This window comes from Panthera tigris, chromosome D1, assembly GCF_018350195.1.
Source record: "Panthera tigris isolate Pti1 chromosome D1, P.tigris_Pti1_mat1.1, whole genome shotgun sequence".
Taxonomy (NCBI): Eukaryota; Metazoa; Chordata; class Mammalia; order Carnivora; family Felidae; genus Panthera; species Panthera tigris.
The window spans coordinates 105,782,644-105,801,855 of record NC_056669.1 but is presented as its reverse complement, the minus strand read 5'-3'; the positions used below and the strand labels follow the sequence as shown (position 1 = coordinate 105,801,855).

Below are 19,212 nucleotides of genomic sequence, written 5' to 3'. Positions count from 1 at the left end.
AGAAACTAATCCTTGCCAGGTCCTTGCCTGCCTCTGGGCTCTGAGGACACCTTTGGGGGGGTGGCCGTGGGCGGGGGGCGGGCGGTGTTGAGCACATCCATGCTCCTGAACACAGTCTTCTGAAAGCTTGGTTGAGGACATCTTCACCACACCGGAGCCCCCAGCCCTGGCCAGTTCAAAGATTCGGCCACAGGCCTTCCCACGCCCCACCCTTGCCCTCACCCTCCTTCAGCCCAGCCCTTCCCCACTGGCCACCTTCCCCCATTGTTCCAGTCCCCTTCCTCTGAGGTCCCCTGGGCTCCCTGGTTCAGTCCTAACAAAGACAGCTTCCTCTTCTTGCTCCCCACCCCTTTCTTCCATGGGAGGGTCCAATAAATGGCAATGAAGAACTCAAGCCATGCTTGTGGCTCAGGAATGGGCGTGGAAGGGAGAAGGGGGCAGGCCACCACGTGGACATGCGCACTGCTCTCCCCTGCGTCCGTACTTGTGTGTAACACGTGGGTGTGGACACACAGGTACAGGCAAGCTGGGCTGATGTGAACCTGTGTGCACACGTGGGGGACTGAGGCATGTATAGGCCAAGCCTACTCGAGACGCTGCAACGACACGCCGCAGGTGCATCGCTTAAACCACAAACGAGTCTTCCTACCACTTCCGGAAGCTGGGAGGTCCGCGACGATCGAGGTGCTGGCAGCCTCAGTTCCTGATGGGAGCCCGCTTCCGGGCTTGTAGGCGGCTGCCTTCTCATTCCTCACTTGGCCTGGGGAGAGAGTGAGAGGAAGCAAGGTCTCTGTTGTCCCTTCTTATGAGGATGCGAATCCCAACGTGATGCCCCACCCTCGTGACCTCATCTATCCCTAATCACCTTCCAAAGGCCCCCACCTGCAATTACCAGCACACCGGAAGTTAGAGCACCAACATTAAACATGGGTGAGGACGCTGCAGTCCGCTGCAAGTCCTGGGCTTAGAAATGAGTGTGTGCGCGTACGTGTCCCAGCATGAGTGTGGGCAGAGGACCGGACCAGCCCAGAGCAGCTGTGGACGGAAGCCCGCGCTCCTCCAGTCCCCATCCACCAGACCTGCTCGCCGCAGGTCTCTGATCGGTGTCGCAGGCCCATGCCACCGGACAGTTCCGTCTCCTGTGACAGTTCAGCAGACACAGCTGAAGGCTGTTGATATCACCCCATGCTCCCCGAGTTCCCGCCAAGCACAGCAGAAGGTCATTCCTCCCAACTGGGGCTCCGCATCCAGCCCATCCAGCAGGCAGCCTTCCCCCCCTGGGATCTCCACCCATTCGCTCTCTTCCGGCTCTTTCTCATCACCGGTTAAATAAGCCCCCGCCTCTCCTATCTTACCAAAAACCAACCAAGCCAACCAGCCCTCCTTGGAGCCATATCTCCCTCCAGGGGCCACACTGTCTCTCTCTCCCCTTCCGCAGCTAAACTTTGGAAAGGGGCTGGGTGCCGCCCTGGCTTGCACCTTCGAAACCTGTACATCTTCAGACTGCACTCTGACCCAGATGCAAGTAGATCAGAGGAAGCCAGTTGCAGACAAAGAACAAAGCAAGTGCACGGAGAAAAGGAGAAGAGATACAGGGGCCCAGACAAAAAGACCTGGTGAGACTATTTGCATTGATTCCTTTTTTTTCTTTAATGTTTATTTATTTATTTATTTTTTAAATATTTTTTTTAATGTTTATTTATTCTTGAGAGAGAGAGACAGAGCGTGAGTGGGGGAGGATCAGAGAGAGAGAGAGGGAGACACAGATTATGAAGCAGGCTCCAGACTCTGAGCTGTCAGCACAGAGCCCGATGCGGGGCTCGAACTCACGAGCCGCGAGATCATGACCTGAGCCAAAGTTGGATGCCTAACCGACTGAGCCACCCAGGCGCCCCAAATGTTTATTTATTTTTGACAGAGAGCAGGGAGCAGAGAGAGAATTTCAAGCAGGCTCCACACCAACAGTGCGGAGCCCGATGTGGGACTCAAACTCACAAACCGTGAGATCGTGACCTGTGCTGAAATCGAGCTGAATGTTCAGCCAACTGAGCCACCCAGGCACCCCTGTTTGAGTCTATCCTTAGTGGATTCCAAGTCCCAGGTCTTCCTCAGTCCTGGATGTGCTTTCTGACCCTGAGTTCTATAAAATATCCTGAATTTTCTGAATAGCTTTTGTTTTGTTTAAGCTAAACTCAAGGGTTTCCAAACCAAACAATTCCAAAAGCAGCTTCTCTCCCTCTATCATCTTTTAAACACTGACGTTCCCCAGAATTCTTTCCTAGAACCCCTTCCTCAAATATTCTTTACCAGCATTTTCCAGTGGAAACGTAATGCAAGCCATTTACGCAATTCAAAAATTCCTAGTCGTTGGAGCACCTGGGTGGCTCAGTTGGTTGAGCATCTGACTCGTGATTTCAGCTCAGGTCATGATCCCAGGGTCGTGGGATTGAGCCCCTCCTCAGGCTCTGCACTGAGCATGGAATCTGCTTAAGATTCTCTCTCTCTGGGGCCCCTGGGTGGCTCAGTCGGTTAAGCGTCTGACTTCAGCTCAGGTCATGATCTCACGGTCCATGAGTTCGAGCCCCGCGTCGGGCTCTGTGCTGACAGCTCAGAGCCTGGAGCCTGTTTCAGATTCTGTGTCTCCCTCTCTCTGACCCTCCCTGTTCATGCTCTGTCTCTCCCTGTCTCAAAAATAAATAAAATGTTAAAAAAAATTTAAAAAAAGATTCTCTCTCTCTCTCTCTCTCTCTTTTTCTCTGCCCCTCTCCCCCACTCGCACTCTCTCTAAAAAAAATTAAAAATAAAAAATTCCTGGTTATTTTAATTCCTAGCTATTTTTTAGTTTAAAAAGGTAAAAATAATTTTAATTATATATATATAATGTATATATAATGTATTTAATTATATATATATATATATAATGTATTTTTTAACCAAAAATATCCTATATTACCATTTCAACATGAAATCAATGTAAAAGCTATCGATAAGATATCTTATAGCCTGTAATTTGTATTAAGTTTTCAAAATCTGGTGTATATTTTACCCTAATAGCATTTGTCAGTTTGGACGGGCTCAGTTCAAGTGCTCAGCAGTGGCTAGAGGCTGCCGTGTTAGACAACCCAGAACACTCCAGGGCTTCGACTGTCAGGCACAGAGTTAATTATTCTCAAATCCGTACTTAGATATTTGAAAGAGAGCTTAATAAGCACGAAAGAGATCATATTATACCGCTGCTTCAACTTTTCAGTGACTTCCCATTGGGATGAAGTCTAAACTCGGCTGCAAGGCCCGTCATGCTCAGGTCCCACCCTGCCTCAATGGCTTCAGTTTAAGCACCCTCCACCGTGCACCCTGAAAAGTAGCCTCTTTCAGTTGTCCAGAATTCAGGATGGTACCCAGGATGCCCTGGCCATAACCCCTCCCGTGCTGTTTCAGGGACACACAAGAAGGGGAGCGAAGACGCCGAGGAAGACATTTCCTAGTCACGTGGTCAGGACTCCCGGTGAACTGGGATACTGGTCAGGATGTACACGGCCCATTCCTCTTGCCGTTCCCCAATCCCCCCGTCTGGACTGCACCCTTTCTCCATCTCTGTTTCTTCCTCTACAACACCAGCTCCTCCTGCTTTCCCTCCTCCCTGCTCTCAGTCCCTGAGCTCAGGCTTCAGCTGGCTCAGTGAATGGTCATCCAATATGGGGCACCTCTCTCGGGCAGAATCCTCATGCCGAGCCACCTCATTGGTTGCTCGCCCCCTGTCCAGCCTTTAGATGGCAGTTTCGGATGAATTTCTAATTTCTGCACCGTTCGTTGGCCCGGGTAGCCAGGCCATGAGACATAAAACTCACAATTTGGCTCCTTGATCAGAACGTTGCTAGGTGCCCAGCAGGCACTCAGAGTTTGCCAGACTTCTGCCCAGGCCACTCATTTCAAACTCACATTTAGAACACGTGATCTGAGCAAGGATATTTTCTCTGACCTGTAAATCATTTATTGGAAAAGTCTCACAAAACGGTAAAAATCAAGGTCACGGGTAGCCACGCACCTTAAATCCCATTTATTTAAAATTTAACAGGATAAAATTATATAAAATCCAGATGTGGCAGCAAATCTGAGATATGTGATGGCGGCTAGCACGGTCACAAGAACAACGGAAGTGAGTTCTAGATTTCCTTGCTGGGTGATCCAGGACAAATCCCTTGCTTACTCTGGGCCTTGGTGCCCCTACCTATGCATCGAGAAGTTTTCATCTGAGTGACAGCATTCATCTCTGATGGCATGTGGCTCTCGGCCAATCGGAAGTCTCGGATTTGACCCCTTCCCAGTGAGCATGGCCAGAACTTAAGTCCACATTCCACTCAATCCAGCGAATGCAACTCTGAGTACTTAATGACATAGAGTGTCCCTAAAGGATAGTTCTCAGTTCTGCAAATCATCTGCCAGGGGAGCATTTCCAACCGGAAACTCTCCACGGTCTGGGAGGCTGGTAGGAAATCCCTGTGCTAGCCAGATGATCCCAGGAGCCAACCACAATTTCCAGGAGTCCCTGGAGTCTCCAATCGAGGCTTTTCCAGGCTCAGCCTCGCTGGAGCTGGTCAGGCACGAGGGAGGGAGCTCTTCTCAAAGGCAGGGTTGGGCACACACTCAGAAAAGGAGGTTGCTTGGAGGGGCCCCACCATCTCCCCTGCTGCCCTCAACTCTCTCCCTACTCCCCCACGAGGGCACCAAGTCCTGACACGAGATTGGCCCCAGAGCCCCCAAGCTGTTTGTCCAGCTGTCCTCACATCCCCAGGCCACAAGGCTCTTATATACCTTGGCCTGGAGAATGTTGTCAGGCATCTGGACACCCACCGGGTCCCAGCCCAGAACCAACACTGGGTGGGAGGAGGGAGGCTGGGCTGAGTTACATCCCTCTCTGGGACTCCCCTATTCTCTTCTGTACATAATGAAACTAGATGATCCCTAAGACCCCTTTAATTGGGCACACCTCTAAAACAGCAGGAGACAACCTGGCTCTGAAGTTAGATAGAGTAGGTTTGAAGCAGTCTAAGACTTCATGGACCCAGTGCCTCAACAGACAATAAACAGCCCCCCGACTTAATACAGTTTACAGTTTGCGTAAACCGCACAACGATAGACGGGCACCTTGAGTCCTTACAAGAGAAGTCGGAAATAAAACTGCTTCCCCTCAACACCAAGACTTGGAGGTTTATGCCTGTAAGAACTGAGAAACGCCCCTTCCCTTCCCGGCCCTTTGCATCAACTAATTCGGACAGGGCCTGGCTACCTCCCATAAAACCCTGGAACCCTAGGCATCCATGGTGTTCAGACATATGCCAAATGATGAAGTGCGGTGGATGGACAGACAGTAGGAGGCAGATAACAGGGAGGGACAGCCAGAAACCCCAAATGGAAACACACCGCAAAGGCAAGGGTCCGGCACGGAAGCTCAAACCGACAATCGGGTTAGAACATGGCGGAGAAGAGTGTTGTTGGCCTGGACATAGGAAGATCGGGGTCCTGATGTGGCTACTCCAGTGGTAAAATTGGCTCTGTATGCCTGGGAAGGGAAAGGGCTGCAGCGCTTTGGAGCCCAGGCTACACTGCTGTGCTCAAGCAGAGGGTGGGGGAGCAGTTTTCCTCCCCACCTCGCAAAGATTTTCCCTAATCAAATAAGAGCATGGGCATTCTTAGAAATATTTTGGTAGGAGTCTTCAGTGTGACTGGAATATCCTCGGCCAAGCGGGTATGGGATTGGTCACTCTTCAAAATAAGTCTGAGACATCTTTTAAGGTAGGGTTTCCCAAACTTAGCACTAGTGACATTTGTGGTCCAGAAGATTCTTGATTGGGGGGGGGGGGGGCGTGCTGTCCTATGCATTGTAGGATGTTCAGCTGCATCCCTGGTGCTATGACAACCAAAAACATCTCCTGACGTTGCCAAATGTCTCCTGGAGGTGGGGGTGGGGGGTGGGGGGCAAAATCACGCCCAGTGGGGGATCACTGTTCTTAGGGTAAGATGTGCTTAGGCCTATTTTCTCTCTAAAATCAATATAATAGTCTCACCTTTTTTTTTTAACTTTTTTAATAAAGCTTATTTATTTTGAGAGAGAGAGAGAGAGAGAGAACAAGCAGGGGAGGGATAGACAGAGAGAATCCCGAGCAGATTCTGTGCTGCCAGCTCAGAGCCCAACGTAGGGCTTGAACTCATGAACCTCGAGATCATGACCTAAGCTGAGATCAAGTCCTTGCACTTAACTGACTGAGCCACCCAGGCATCCCAAGTGTCTCACCTTTTTACCAGAAACAGATAATAAGAACAGCTCATTCTCACTGAGCTGCAGGGCAGTGGCTACTCTAAGATCTTTAGCTGTATTGGGGCGCCTGGGTGGCTCAGTCGGTTGAGCGTCCCGCTTCGGCTCAGGTCATGATCTCACCGTTCGTGAGTTCGAGCCCCACGTCGGGCTCTGTGCTGACAGCTCGGAGCCCGGAGCCTGCTTCAGATTCCGTGTCCCCCTCTCTCTCCGCGCCACCCCTGCTTGTGCTCTGTCTCTCTCTTTCAAAAATGAACAAACATAAAAAAAATAAAAAAAAATAAAAAGATCTGTAGCTGTATTCACACGTTTAACCCTCCAGTAACCCAATGAGGCAAACATGACTATTATACCCATCTTGCAAACAAGAATACTGAGATAATACAGGATTTTAGCAACCTGCCCTGTCTATACGACCAGTAAATGTGAAATAAGGATTTAGATCCAAGTAAACTGACTCCAGAGTCCATGTTGTATATACTCTGTACTATGCAAATTGAAAGCAAGAAGTTGCAACCCGCTTTATTGACATTTCCAACCCATGATCCAACCCATCAGATCCCCTAGAAGCCCATCCAATCAGAACTCAGCACCGCCCTGATCCTGAATGACTCGGAAGGCAAACTGTTGGAGGAAATCGAGTGATTATCTTAGAGTCGTGGCCACAAATAAAATAAGTTCATGTTCACTGAAAAAATAAAAATTAAAACTATGGACAGAGAGAACAAGACAAAGGGAAAATTTTGAATCGGGATAAGCCAGAAGGTAAAAGCTGAAACACTAGAAGAATCGATCTACCTCATGCGTGATGTTGGTCTTCGGTCCCCCTTCTTCAAAAATAGCCTCTGACCTCTATAGTCTCTTCCAGCTTAAAAAAGCCGTGGTCCCATAAGATACGAGCTGTCCCCAGGAGACCAAAGACTGGAGTTGCCAGTTTTAGCATATAAGAAACAGGACGCCCAGGGGCACCCAGGTGGCTCAGTCGGTTAAGCATCTGACTCTTGATTTCCGCTCGGGTCATGATCTCTTATGGCTCGTGAGTTCAAGCCCGGTGTAGGGCTCCGAGCTGATAATGCGGGACTTGCTTGGGATTCTCCCTCTCCTTGTCTCTCTGCCCCTCCCCTGCTCGCTCTCTCTTTCTCTCTCACACACAAAATAAATAAATAAACTTTTAAAAAATTAACAAATACAGGATGCCCAGTTAAATCTGAATTTCAGATCAATGAATGACTTTTTTTTAGTATACGTATGTCCCATGTAATATTAGGGATATACTTACACTAAAATGAGATGCATGCGTTGATCTGAAACTGGGAGTCCTGTGTTTTCTCTGGCAACTCTTCCCTAAGACAGACCGCTTGGATCGTGTCCACTAAAAAGGAAAAAAGTCCCCTCAAGAGGCCACCACACTTCCCAGAGCCCAGTCTTCTCCCTAAAAGGAAGACAGTAAGGTCCCACCTGGCCCCTGCCACCCCCCAGGTGCCTAGACAGGCCCTCCCAGTCCATCCCCTCTCACCACTCCCGCCCCGGTCCACTCTCCTGCCCTTTATACCCACTTGGAGAATTTCCACTGACATAAGGATACTCAGAGGGTTAATCCTTCTGATACCAAGTCACACGTTAACTCATTCCCTCCAGGCCAAGGATTAAATCCTGTCCATGTAGGGGTCAGGGCTTCTGCAGACCCTGAGAGCAAAGCACCCCACCCCCAAGTGAGGGGAGGCTCGAGGGAAAGGGAGGGACAGAACACAGGGAGTGAGAGAAGGAAGGAGGGGCCGCCAGCCGGGTTCCTGTCCCCCCACAGAGCCAGCTCAGATTCGGCTCTAGGAACAAGTCAGCCACAGAAGCGGCGGCAGCTTCTCTCCTCCAGCTAAGGACAGCAGGCACACAGACGCACGGACAGAGGTGCTAGGCGGAAGTCCTCAGCCCCCAGCCGTTCGGCCGGGCCTGGCCCCATGGCCTTCAACGACCTCCTGCAGCAGGTGGGGGGTGTCGGCCGCTTCCAGCAGATCCAGGTCACTCTGGTGGTCCTCCCCCTGCTCCTGATGGCCTCCCACAACACGCTGCAGAACTTCACCGCGGCCATCCCCACCCACCACTGCCGCCCGCCCGCCGAGGCCAACTTCAGCCAGGACGGGGGGCTGGAGGCCTGGCTGCCCCGGGACGGACAGGGGCAGCCCGAGTCCTGCCTCCGCTTCACCGTCCCCCGGCGGGGACCACCCTTTCCCAACAGCACAGACGCCAACAGCACGGGGGCCACGGAGCCCTGCACCAACGGCTGGATCTATGACAACAGCACCTTCCCCTCCACCATCGTGACTGAGGTGAGGAAACCCGGGACCCCCCCCCCCCCGCTCTCTGTGACAACCAGACTTGCCTTCCCGACTGAGACAGACAGACAGATGCTCCCGCGCGCACGCGCGCGCACACACACACACACGCGCACACACGCGCACACACACGCGCGCGCACGCGCACACACGCGCACACACCTGTCTCAGATTTTCCAGAGACCAAGATGGGAAGATAAAGAAAGAGGTTCAAGATGGGGGCCTTTGTAGAAAAGGGGGCTATCAGAGTCCAGGGAAGTCGCTCAGCTACCGGGACTGGGGAAGCAAACGGGGACGGGGAGTGTCAGGGAAGGGGCTGACGCAGGTCTCAGAGGGCCAGCCCAAGGGACGGGAAGGGGAGCCTTGCAGCCCAGGCTCGTCTCTGCCTGACCCTTGCCCCCTCTCCCCACAGTGGGACCTCGTGTGCTCTAACAGGGCCTTACGCCAGCTGGCCCAGTCCTTGTACATGGTAGGGGTGCTTCTTGGAGCCATGGTGTTTGGGTACCTGGCAGACAGGTCAGTCCTGGGTAGAGCCAAGGGGCCGGGCTGGGCCCCGGGCCTCGGCTGGGTTCACGGGAACCAAGTGGGAAGTCGGCCTTACCACCCAGGGGCTGGTTCGAGGACCTACGGGGCCAGCCTCGTGATACCGCACAGGTCCTCAAAAGACCAAGGCAAACGCTCCTCTCCCTACCCAGCCTGGCACCATCAATCCTCAGGACCCCTACTGCTGTTCTCCCCTCCTTCCCCCCACAGGCTGGGCCGCCGGAAGGTGCTGATCTTGAACTACCTGCAGACAGCCGTGTCAGGCACCTGTGCAGCCTTCGCTCCCAACTTCCCTGTCTACTGTGCCTTCCGGCTCCTCTCGGGCATGTCGCTGGCTAGCGTCGCCCTCAACTGCATGACACTGAGTGAGGGATGCTGGGAGGGCAGGGCGGGTCCCCACCCACTCACCTCTGACCACCCAACCCAGCAGCCACTTTCCAGCTTCCTCTCCCGGCTCCCCCCACCCCGGTCCTGCCGTTCCCACTCCTGAATCCTCCCTGCCCTCTTTTGGGTGGCCAACATTAACAGCCTTCCTCTCGAACTCCTGACCTCTCATTTAGACACAATCGCAAACTCCATTTTCTAGGGCCAGGAGGTTCCCATGAATGACTGAAGCAGACTGGGTACAAGAGGGATTAGGGAACGGTGAGGACTGTACCCAAAGGAGAGTCGCATCCCCATCCGGAGGGGCCAGGGCCACTCAGCTGCTCTAGCCAGAAGGTTCAGGGCTGTCAGATCTCACTCCCTCCTCTTTATTAACGCAAAAATAGCCCCATTCTTTAATGTTGGAAATTAATTCCAATATTTTTAACATAGGTCAGGCCAGCATCGTGTAGACCAAACCCATTTAATGGACTGAGCGTGGTCTGTCCATGAACCATCAATGTGCTCCCTCCGTCCGATAGGTCACTCCCTTCCCCCTGGTTCTCAGATAAGGAACCTGAGACTGGAGAGAAGGGAAAGGATTTGCCCAAGGGCATCCCTCGAGCCCAGAAAGGAATCTATGGATTGGAGGTCCTCTGGACTACAGGAATTAACCCGGGTGGGGCCAGGGCAGGACACCTAGAAAATTCAGCCCCCAAATCCAGTCTGTTTCCAAGTCATTGGCCCAGCAGCCGAATCAGGAGCCCACAAGGAACAAGGCTGGGCCTCTTCAGACCCCAGCAGAGAGGTGGTCCGACTCCCCCCTTGACCCTCCCAGATGGAGAAAAGCCGCTGTCTCCTCCGAGCTGCTCTGGCCGCTGAATCGGCCCAGGCTGGGGAAAGCCAGAGGAGAGGCTGCTGTTGAGAGAGCACTGAATGGTCAGAGACGCTCTGAAGGGAAAAGGGGCCCTCGCCACGACAGTAGGTCGGGGGGCAGCAAACCCCAGCAGCGGGGTGGAGGGAACAATTCCTAGGGATTCTAAACCCATCTCCCCATTCCTACGTCCGCCGAAAGTCCCCCACGCCCCCCATCAAGGAACCCACCCTCATTAGATGTGTCTTCCACTGAGCCTTGGGACAGATCAAAGTTTGGGTGGAGAGGGGGGTCTCTGCCTGTCCCGCCCCCGGGGGGGTCTCCATCCACCCGCAGCCCAGCCAGATGCACCACTCTGTTCTAACCCTCTTTCCAGGTTTGGAGTGGATGCCCATCCACACGCGGGCTTGTGTGGGCACCCTGATAGGCTATGTCTACAGCCTGGGCCAGTTCCTCCTGGCCGGTGTGGCTTATGCTGTGCCCCACTGGCGCCCCCTGCAGCTGCTGGTCTCCGTGCCTTTCTTCGCCTTCTTCATCTACTCCTGGTGTGTGGGGCCCCGGGTGGGCAGGGCTGCAAAGGAGCCCAGAGGGCTGCAAGGGACAAGACATCCCCCAGATCTCACACACGCTACCCCACAGAATCAGAGAAGGTCACACCTAGACCAGTGCCTCTGAGGCTGTGCAAGGAAGGACCTGCCCTGGGTATCTGGTTCTTCAGCTTCCCCCGGCTTCCTCTGGCTTCCCCCGGCTCTCCAGCCTGCCTGCACTGCTCTCGTTACTCGGCACCCAAAAGCTGAGCTCCTGAGTCGGGGAATGAGTCATCACCGAGCTGGACACTGCTTTGTGGTCTTAGCGGAAGGGATCTGGCCAAACCTCTGGGTTCCCAGCCTTAAAAGAAATCCCACTGCAGGCCCCTGGGAAGCCCACCCCCTGCCCCCAGCCCAGCAGACTGGAACTGAAGCCACCTTGACCCCTATCCTCACCCCGGCTCCCAGGTTCTTCATCGAGTCTGCCCGCTGGCACTCCTCCTCTGGGAGGCTAGACCTCACCTTGAAGACCCTGCAGAGAGTGGCCTGGATCAATGGGAAGCGGGAAGAGGGGACCAAGCTAAGTATGGAGGTAAGACCCCCCCCCCACAAGACCTCCTGTGACACCCTACCAGGATTCCACCCTCAAACCCTGAACTCAGGTCCCAGAGGGCTTCCCTGAGTAAGGGGTTAGGCTGGGAGGAGCTTCTGGAGGAGTCCAGGCCCTGAGCCCTGCCCATCCCGGCAGGTACTCCGGGCCAGTCTGCAGAAGGAGCTGACCATGGGCAAAGGCCAGGCATCCGCCCTGGAGTTGCTGCGCTGCCCCGCCCTTCGCCACCTCTTCCTCTGCCTCTCCATGCTGTGGTAGGCCCAGACAGACCTAGTGGCAAAGAGATAGAGAGACAGCCTGAGAGACGAAAGGCTGGCTGGGGAGAGAGAGTGGATGTAATGAGTGGAAGAAGCCAGGCAAAAGGGAGGAAAAGTCAGCACACCTGCTGTGAGGGGCAGCAAGCCTCCACCAGGGACAGTCTTAAAGAACTAGATGACCTCCAGCCTCAGTTCACCCCTGGTCCCCACACTGGCCATCCACCTCTCCGTCTTCCCCTTTTACCAACTCTGTTCCAGTATGGAAACACCTCATCAGGAGTGGTCACCCCCAGAGTCCATAGAATTATACCACAAAGGCAAAGACCCATCTGGCTTACAAAACATTTGGAGACTTTCCTGGCCCAGCAGTGCCTGCCAGAGACACAAACGTGGGCAATAAGATGCCTAAAACTCGTCTCCAAAAGTACCACTCTGGCCAAGGCCGATACCAGCCAAAAATGTTCCTTTCCCGTTGCAACGTTCCCCATTACTCCTCCGATGTGCTACCTTCCTGATGCCGCCAACAGCAATCCCATGATAGTTAGAAGCACGCTCCACATTTCCATCGACGAATTCTCTGGTTCCAATTTGGGATTTACTCCCGGTTGCAGGTCCTATCCAATCACCCAAGCTTCATTTCATGGGCTCTTGACTTCTTAAGAAGCACCCATCCCAGAACCATCCCAGAACCATGCACAGGTCTGAAAAGCTCTGACCTCCCCGCAACACCTTGACCCTGAAAGATACGGCTTGAAAGTCCACCTGCCCTTGGGCCAGTAGCAACAGATAAGATAAAGACTAAAACTAAGTAAATCTTACACGATGACTAAGCCAAAACCCCCTAATAACCCGGGGACTCTAGTTAGCAGAAGATTGAGAAAGCTGGGGTATTGGAGAACAACCCCCAATTCCACGAAATACATACTAAATGTCTGACGAAATATCAGCCAAGGCAGATTCCAGCTTCTTAAGCAGGGCACCCAGTGTGGCTCGCCCCCATTTTGAATGAGCACCCCCTCTTTTATGCCTTCCTGACAAACTCCATACCCCTCCCCCCCTCCCCACTAGGTTTGCCACTAGTTTTGCCTACTATGGGCTGGTTATGGACCTGCAGGGCTTTGGGGTCAGCATCTACCTAATCCAGGTGATTTTTGGTGCTGTGGACCTGCCTGCCAAGCTTGTGGGCTTCCTTGTCATCAACTCTCTGGGCCGCCGGCCTGCCCAGATGGCCTCCCTGCTGCTGGCAGGCATCTGCATCCTGGTCAATGGGGTGATACCCCAGGGTGAGCACCCAAGAGTACCTTGGCCCTTCATCTTTAGCCCTATCCCCAGATTCTCAGCCCCTACTCCCGAGCTCCCACTGACTCCCTCCTTTCTCACCAGATCAGTCCATGGTCCGAACCTCCCTTGCCGTTCTGGGGAAAGGCTGCCTGGCTACCTCCTTCAACTGCATCTTCCTATACACTGGGGAGCTGTACCCCACGGTGATCCGGTGAGTGGGACGGGTCTTGGGACAAGACTTTCCCTCGCGCATAGGTCAGACCCCAGAGGACCATCCGGAATGCCATGGCCCAAGGCCCCTCACGGCACTCATCCAGGCAGGGCATGTATCAGCCACTCGGTACACGCTCCATGGCTAACGCAGGTGTCCCTGGCCACTAAGCCCTTACCCGATCCAAGGAAAAGCTCTCCAAAGGAGCAGGGCAGAGCAGACAGGCAAGAAGTCACATCTCACGGGGCAATCGAGTGAAGCTCCACCTTGATCTCCAAGGCACAAGTTAGAAGCTGCCACCAATTCTTAATTTCATCTATAAACCAAGTGGTCCATCTGAAACCAAAGACCAAACAGGAGAGTTCTTTCTTATCACAAGGGCGACATTTAATAAGGGTGGCGCTTGGTAGCCGTACGGATACACGTACCACTGCTTTCTGAGTGCCACAATTGGGGAGCGGGGCCGGGCATTTTTGCCTTAAGAAACAAGAAACACGTGTCTGTTTTAAGAACGGGATGCAAAATTCGCGAGAGGCCAAAGAAAGGCCAGGCTGCCCTAGGCTACTCGGAACCAGCAGGGTCATGGTCACCGTCCTGTGCCTGCATGGGACTTCAGGGGAACGAGCCACAGTAGAAAGCACTCACTATGTGCCAGGCACCGTCTTAACCTTTTTGACAAATATCAACTCATTTCGTCCGCAGAGCAAGCCTATAAGGTAGGTGCTATGGCTATTCCCATTTTATGGGCGAGAAAAGTGAGCCACAGAAAGGTCAGGTTATTTGCCCAAGGTCACAAAGGTTGTAAGTGGGGAAGCTTGGATTTGAACTCAAGCACTTTGTCTCCTGAGTCAATGTTTTTAACCTCTGCTTTCACAGAGAACGTTCTGAACATAGTCTCAATGTGCAGTCTCCAGGTCCTCTCCCCTGGGGATTCTAATCCAATAGGACTGTTTGCTCCAGAGCAACTATAACTCAAAATCCAACCCCCCCCCCACCCTGCCCCAGTGATCTGAGCGCCACCGGCCTAACTGAACTGTCTGATTTGACAGCTCAGGAAACTGAGGCCCAGAGATGAAAAGGGACTCTTCCTAAGGTCACACAGCAGGTTAAGGGCCGAGGCGAAATTCATTCTCCTGATTCTTTGGCCAGAGCCTTTCCCCACCTGTTTTTGGTTTTTATGGTTGTCTGTTGTGTTTTTTTTAAATCTCCAAAACAGGGATGCCTGGCTGGCTCAGCCAGTAGGACATGCGACTCTTGATCTCGGGGCTGTGAGTTCAGGCCCCACGTGGGGCTCCAATAAAGAAATAAATAAAATTATTAATAAAGAAATAATTATTTTTTAAAAAGATCTCCAAAACAAACGGCAAATTGGCTTGTCAATCAAATGGGGGAAGAGACGAGGGACCAGGAGGCCTCAGCCTGAGCTGCCCTGACCCCCGCACCTCAGCATTCGTGCCAGAACAGTGACTGACACCACCCCACCTTGGGCCCCACAGGCAGACAGGCTTGGGAATGGGCAGCACTATGGCCCGAGTGGGCAGCATCGTGAGCCCACTGGTGGGCATGACTGCTGAAATCTACCCCTCCGTGCCTCTCTTCATCTACGGTGCGGTCCCTGTGGCTGCCAGTGCTGTCACTGCCCTCCTGCCAGAGACCCTGGGCCAGCCACTGCCAGACACGGTGCAGGACATGGAAAGCAGGTAGGAGCAGGGACTTACCCCAGGTCACGCACCCTAGACTCCTGGGGCTTCCGGCTCCTGGAAGCAGTAGATGTTTGGGGCAGAGAGATGGTGCCGGGCACAGCTGAGTAGAGAACTCCCCGGAAGCCCCCGGCTCCTGGTCCTGGCCTGGAGGCTGCATACCCAGGACACCACTCTCCTGCCCCCCCCAGGAGGAGAGGAAAGCCAAGACGGCAGCAGCAAGATCAGCAGAAGCAAATGGTCCCGCTCCAGGCTTCCGCACAAGAGAATGGACTCTGAGCACCGAGAAGGGACCTCACAGAGCCTAAAAGGAAGTGAGGGTCCCACGGGTCCTGAGCCACCCACTGGAGGAGGGGAAATGGCAGCCCAAGTGTCCAGGCTGTGGTTCAGGGAAGCACCTCCCAGGGGTCTCCCTCCGTGAATAGACTCCACCAAGACCACGTCATTAAAAGGTCCGTGTGCATCTCCTTTGGTCTCTGTCGTCTCAAATGTCATAGTCACTCCACATCAGCCAGTGGCCCAAAAGTTTATACCGTCCAATCCCTGCCCCTCAACCTCCAGTATTTCATAAACCCTCCCCTGCCCCTACTTTCCACCCTCTTCCCTCCCTCCTTCTCTACCCTATTCAAATACTCCTATGAGTTTTTAATATCTTATGCTCCTCCCCTTCTCCCCCCTCCCAGTTTGGAAATTGACAAGGGACCGAATGGAAGCAGCCAATCAGAGGCTTTGTTTCAGGCTCCTCCCCCTCTGTGAGGGCAAATGGGAATCTCCTGCAGCAAAGAGGGAGAAAAAGGACCACAGACGCTGGCCCCTGATCCTCCAGATCCCAGCAGGGTCCAAACTCAAAACCAGCTTGTCACTTCCTGCCTTGCAGCTGGAGGTTCCGTCCACTAGCCACCCTAAGCCTTCCCACTACCCTTTGCGGATTTTCTTCGCTGTACTGCCTCCTGCAGGCAGGAAGGGGAGACAAGGGAGGTGGGAAGGGGGAGGGTAGAACCGAGCCAGAGAGAGCCAGCACCAAGTGCCACTTTGATGCCAGGCACTGCCCTAAGCACTTTGCATATACTGACTCGTTTAATCTTCCCAGTAACTTTCTAGAGATAAGTACTATTTTTATCCCCCATTTGAGAAATGGGCACAGAGTGGTTAAGTCACTTGCCCAAATTCACACAGCTAGTAAATTGTGGAGTCAGGATTAGAACACAGACAATCCACCTCTGGAACGCATGCGCCTGACCCCCTCCACTGCCCAGGGCTATGAGGCACTGAGGCTTTGGCCTCTTGCACCCCCAAGACTTGGCTTCTTCCCCTCCCTCCTGGACTGAAAGGAGAGAGAAGGATGAGGGGGAGGAGAAAAAGAATCCTGGTCAGAACCATGCAAAAGGAGGGATGGAAGGCAGTTTAGGGGTCACAGTCAGGAAAAGAGGAGGCTATCCGATCCCCTGTGTCGGCAAGGGAGCTCATTTCAAGGAAGTCCCGGCCGTGGGAAAGACAGCCTTATTAGCGCCCCCGGTGGCAAGGGTCAGGGCACCAGCCATCCCCTCTTGCAAATGTGCCTTCTCAGTCATGTTTGTCCCCCTGGTACATTGCCCATCACTCATTTCCTTGCAGCTGACTCAGCCCCTCCCCATCCCTCAGGGAAAGTCCACACTTCTGAAGTTGTACACATTGTCTTCCAGGTAAGACACAGGGCTCTAGCTGAGTCAGGGCAACCTGGAGAGGGGAGGTAACCCAGAGCTGCCCTGAAGAAGCCACAAAGCCCTGGGACGGCACACACCAGCTGCACGGAATCCATTTCCCCAGCTGCTGGCCAGGAACTTCCTGTGCTCACCCCATACCTTTGGCCAGACGGAACCTTACCTTCCTTCCATTTTTAAGTCACTAGCAGGCGACTTCTGGCCTGTCTCCTCAAGGAGTCATCTGTAGAACACTGGCTCACATCCCATCCTCTCACAGTGGCCCTGAGCCTGAGTTTTTATACTGTCACGCCTCACTTCAGTGGCCTCAGATGTTGTCCCTAGTTTTGACCATAAGGTCCTATCATCGGCCAGGATTTGTAGGACCTTTGTGGCCACCCTCAGTTTCTCTATCTGCAGCTCTGAGCACTCCCTGGCCAGGAGGGTACACTCAGGAGGTTTCTCAACTGCATGGCCCTGGTAGACGGCTCACCAGAAGCCACCTTCCTTGGGCTCCACGCTTGTACCCCAGGACCCACCTCTGCAACCCAGGCGTCGGCCCACACCAAGCCCCTTCACTTCTTTCCTTTCCCAAGAGTTTTCATGACCCCTTAGAGAATAGATGCCCAATCAGTTCAGCTTTCATATCATGTGGAAAGCTGAATAATGGACCTCCAAAGGTGTCCGCATTCTAATACCTGAAACCCGCGAATATGTTACCTTACGTGGTAAAAGGGACTTTGCAGGTGCCGTTAAGCTGAGGATCTTGACAGGAAAATACAGAGCAAAACCACAATGAGATACCACCTCACGCCTGTCAGAATGGCTAACATTAACAACAGATGTTGGTGAGGACGTGGAGAAAGAGGAACGCTTTTGCACTGCTGGTGGGAATGCAAACTGGGGCACCCACTCTGGAACACGGTATGGAGGTTCCTCCAAAAATTAAAAATAGAACTACCCTATGACCCAGGATTGCACTGCTAGGTATTTATCCAAAGGATACAAAAATACTGATTCAAAGGGGCACATGTGCTCCAATGTTTATAGCAACACTATCAACGATAGCCAAAGTACAGGAAGAGCCCAAATGTCCATCGACGGATGAATGGATAAAGAAGATGTGGTATATATATACAATGGAGTATCACTCGGCAATCAAAAAGAATGAAATCTTGCCATTTGCAACTACATGGACGGAACTGGAGGGTATTATGCTAAGCGAAATAAGTCAGTCAGAGAAAGACAAATATATGATTTTACCCATATGTGGAATTTAAGAAACAAAACGGGTGGACAGAGGGGAAGGGAAGCAAAAAGAAGATAAAAACCGAGAAGGGGACAAACCATAAGAGACTCTTAAATACAGAGAACAAACTGAGGTTGCTGGCGGGGTGTTGTGTGGGGGGATGGGCTAAATGGGTGATGGGCATTAAAGAGGGCACTTGTTGGGATGAGCACTGGATGTTCTATGTAAGCGATGAATCACTACATTCTATTCCTGAAATCATTAGTACCCTATATGTTAACCAATTTGGGCTTAAACTTTTTTAAAAAGCTAAGGATTTTGAGATGGGGAGATTATCCTGGATTATCTGGGTTGGCCTAATGTGATCATAGGAGAGGGAGGCAGGAGACCAGAGTAGGTAATAGGAGATCTGACAACAGAAACCAAAGTTTGGAGTGGTACAAGAAGGAACAACAAGCCAAGAAAGACAAGCTGAGAAAGACAAGGACATGGCTTCTCCTCTGAAGCCTCCAGAAGAAACAAAGCCTTGCCAATACATTGATTTTAGACTTATGATTTCTAGAACTATAAGAAAATTGATTTGTGCTGCTTTAATCCACCAAGTCTGTGACTTGTTGCAAGAGTAGTTGGAAACTAATGCACATCCCTGATTCTCAGACGCCTCCAGGGTGTCAAACTGGCCCATAGAGGTTTTGTTTTCTCCTGAGTGATTTTTTGGTGGAGATAGGGTTTTACTGTCTAGATCACCGTAGGCCTCACCACTCCCTATTGTCCTATACCTGGTCAGAATCACACATTTATAATACCATACGGTCCTTGTAGCTACTAAGTTTGGAACTCCTAGACTGCTCTCTGTTAAACTCCCAACTCACTTTTATATGAATTTAAAATTATGGGAAAGATTTTTGTCCCAGGGATAGGAAGCAAAAGAAAAGCACTGGATGGACCCCATTGCCCCATTGTTCCTCCTCTTTCAAGAAAACCATCTAATGATGTTCTCTGAGATGTAGTCATAGCTCACGTTGTAGTCATAGAACTGTAGCTGACTCTATTGCAAAAAGCTGGAGTCATAAGCTAGACGAAGTTGAGGCTCAGTTTCCCTGACCAGCTCTAGTGAGCTCTGTTCCTGCTTCTTCTAAACTCTTTCCCCAAGAGAAGCCTATACCCAGGAGCCAAGTTCCATTTGAGCCACACACATAGAAGAAACCAAACAGTCTGTTAGTGCCTCAATTGGTCAGGGTTTAGATTTAGATGGTAGACAATGTTGGGTCTGGA

General features: G+C 52.4%; 1 protein-coding gene across 4 annotated transcripts; it reads left to right on the top strand.

Annotated features, from left to right (window-relative positions):
- Positions 1–8,239: 8,239 nt before the first annotated feature.
- On the top strand, positions 8,240–15,525 carry SLC22A6 (solute carrier family 22 member 6). 4 transcript variants are annotated; one of them, XM_042958721.1, is made up of 11 exons: positions 8,240–8,637; positions 9,056–9,159; positions 9,397–9,551; positions 10,800–10,968; positions 11,419–11,542; positions 11,699–11,814; positions 12,886–13,100; positions 13,201–13,309; positions 14,938–15,009; positions 15,097–15,141; positions 15,204–15,525. In XM_042958721.1, exons 1-11 carry the CDS (start codon positions 8,269–8,271, stop codon positions 15,286–15,288), a joined length of 1,563 nt encoding a protein of 520 aa, XP_042814655.1. In that variant the 5' UTR covers positions 8,240–8,268; the 3' UTR covers positions 15,289–15,525. The 4 variants fall into 4 exon arrangements, with proteins under 4 accessions (XP_042814655.1, XP_042814653.1, XP_042814656.1 ...); XM_042958719.1 differs by having other exon boundaries at positions 14,806–15,009; XM_042958722.1 differs by lacking the exon at positions 15,097–15,141.
- The last annotated feature ends 3,687 nt before the right edge of the window (positions 15,526–19,212 follow it).

Coding starts and splice junctions, on each gene's coding strand:
- SLC22A6 (XM_042958719.1), top strand. CDS start 8,269: ATGGCCTTCAACGACCTCCTGCAGCAGGTGGGGGGTGTCGGCCGCTTC. Junction 9,160..9,396: donor TTTGGGTACCTGGCAGACAG/GTCAGTCCTGGG, acceptor TTCCCCCCACAG/GCTGGGCCGCCGGAAGGTGC. Junction 11,543..11,698: donor GGACCAAGCTAAGTATGGAG/GTAAGACCCCCC, acceptor CCATCCCGGCAG/GTACTCCGGGCCAGTCTGCA.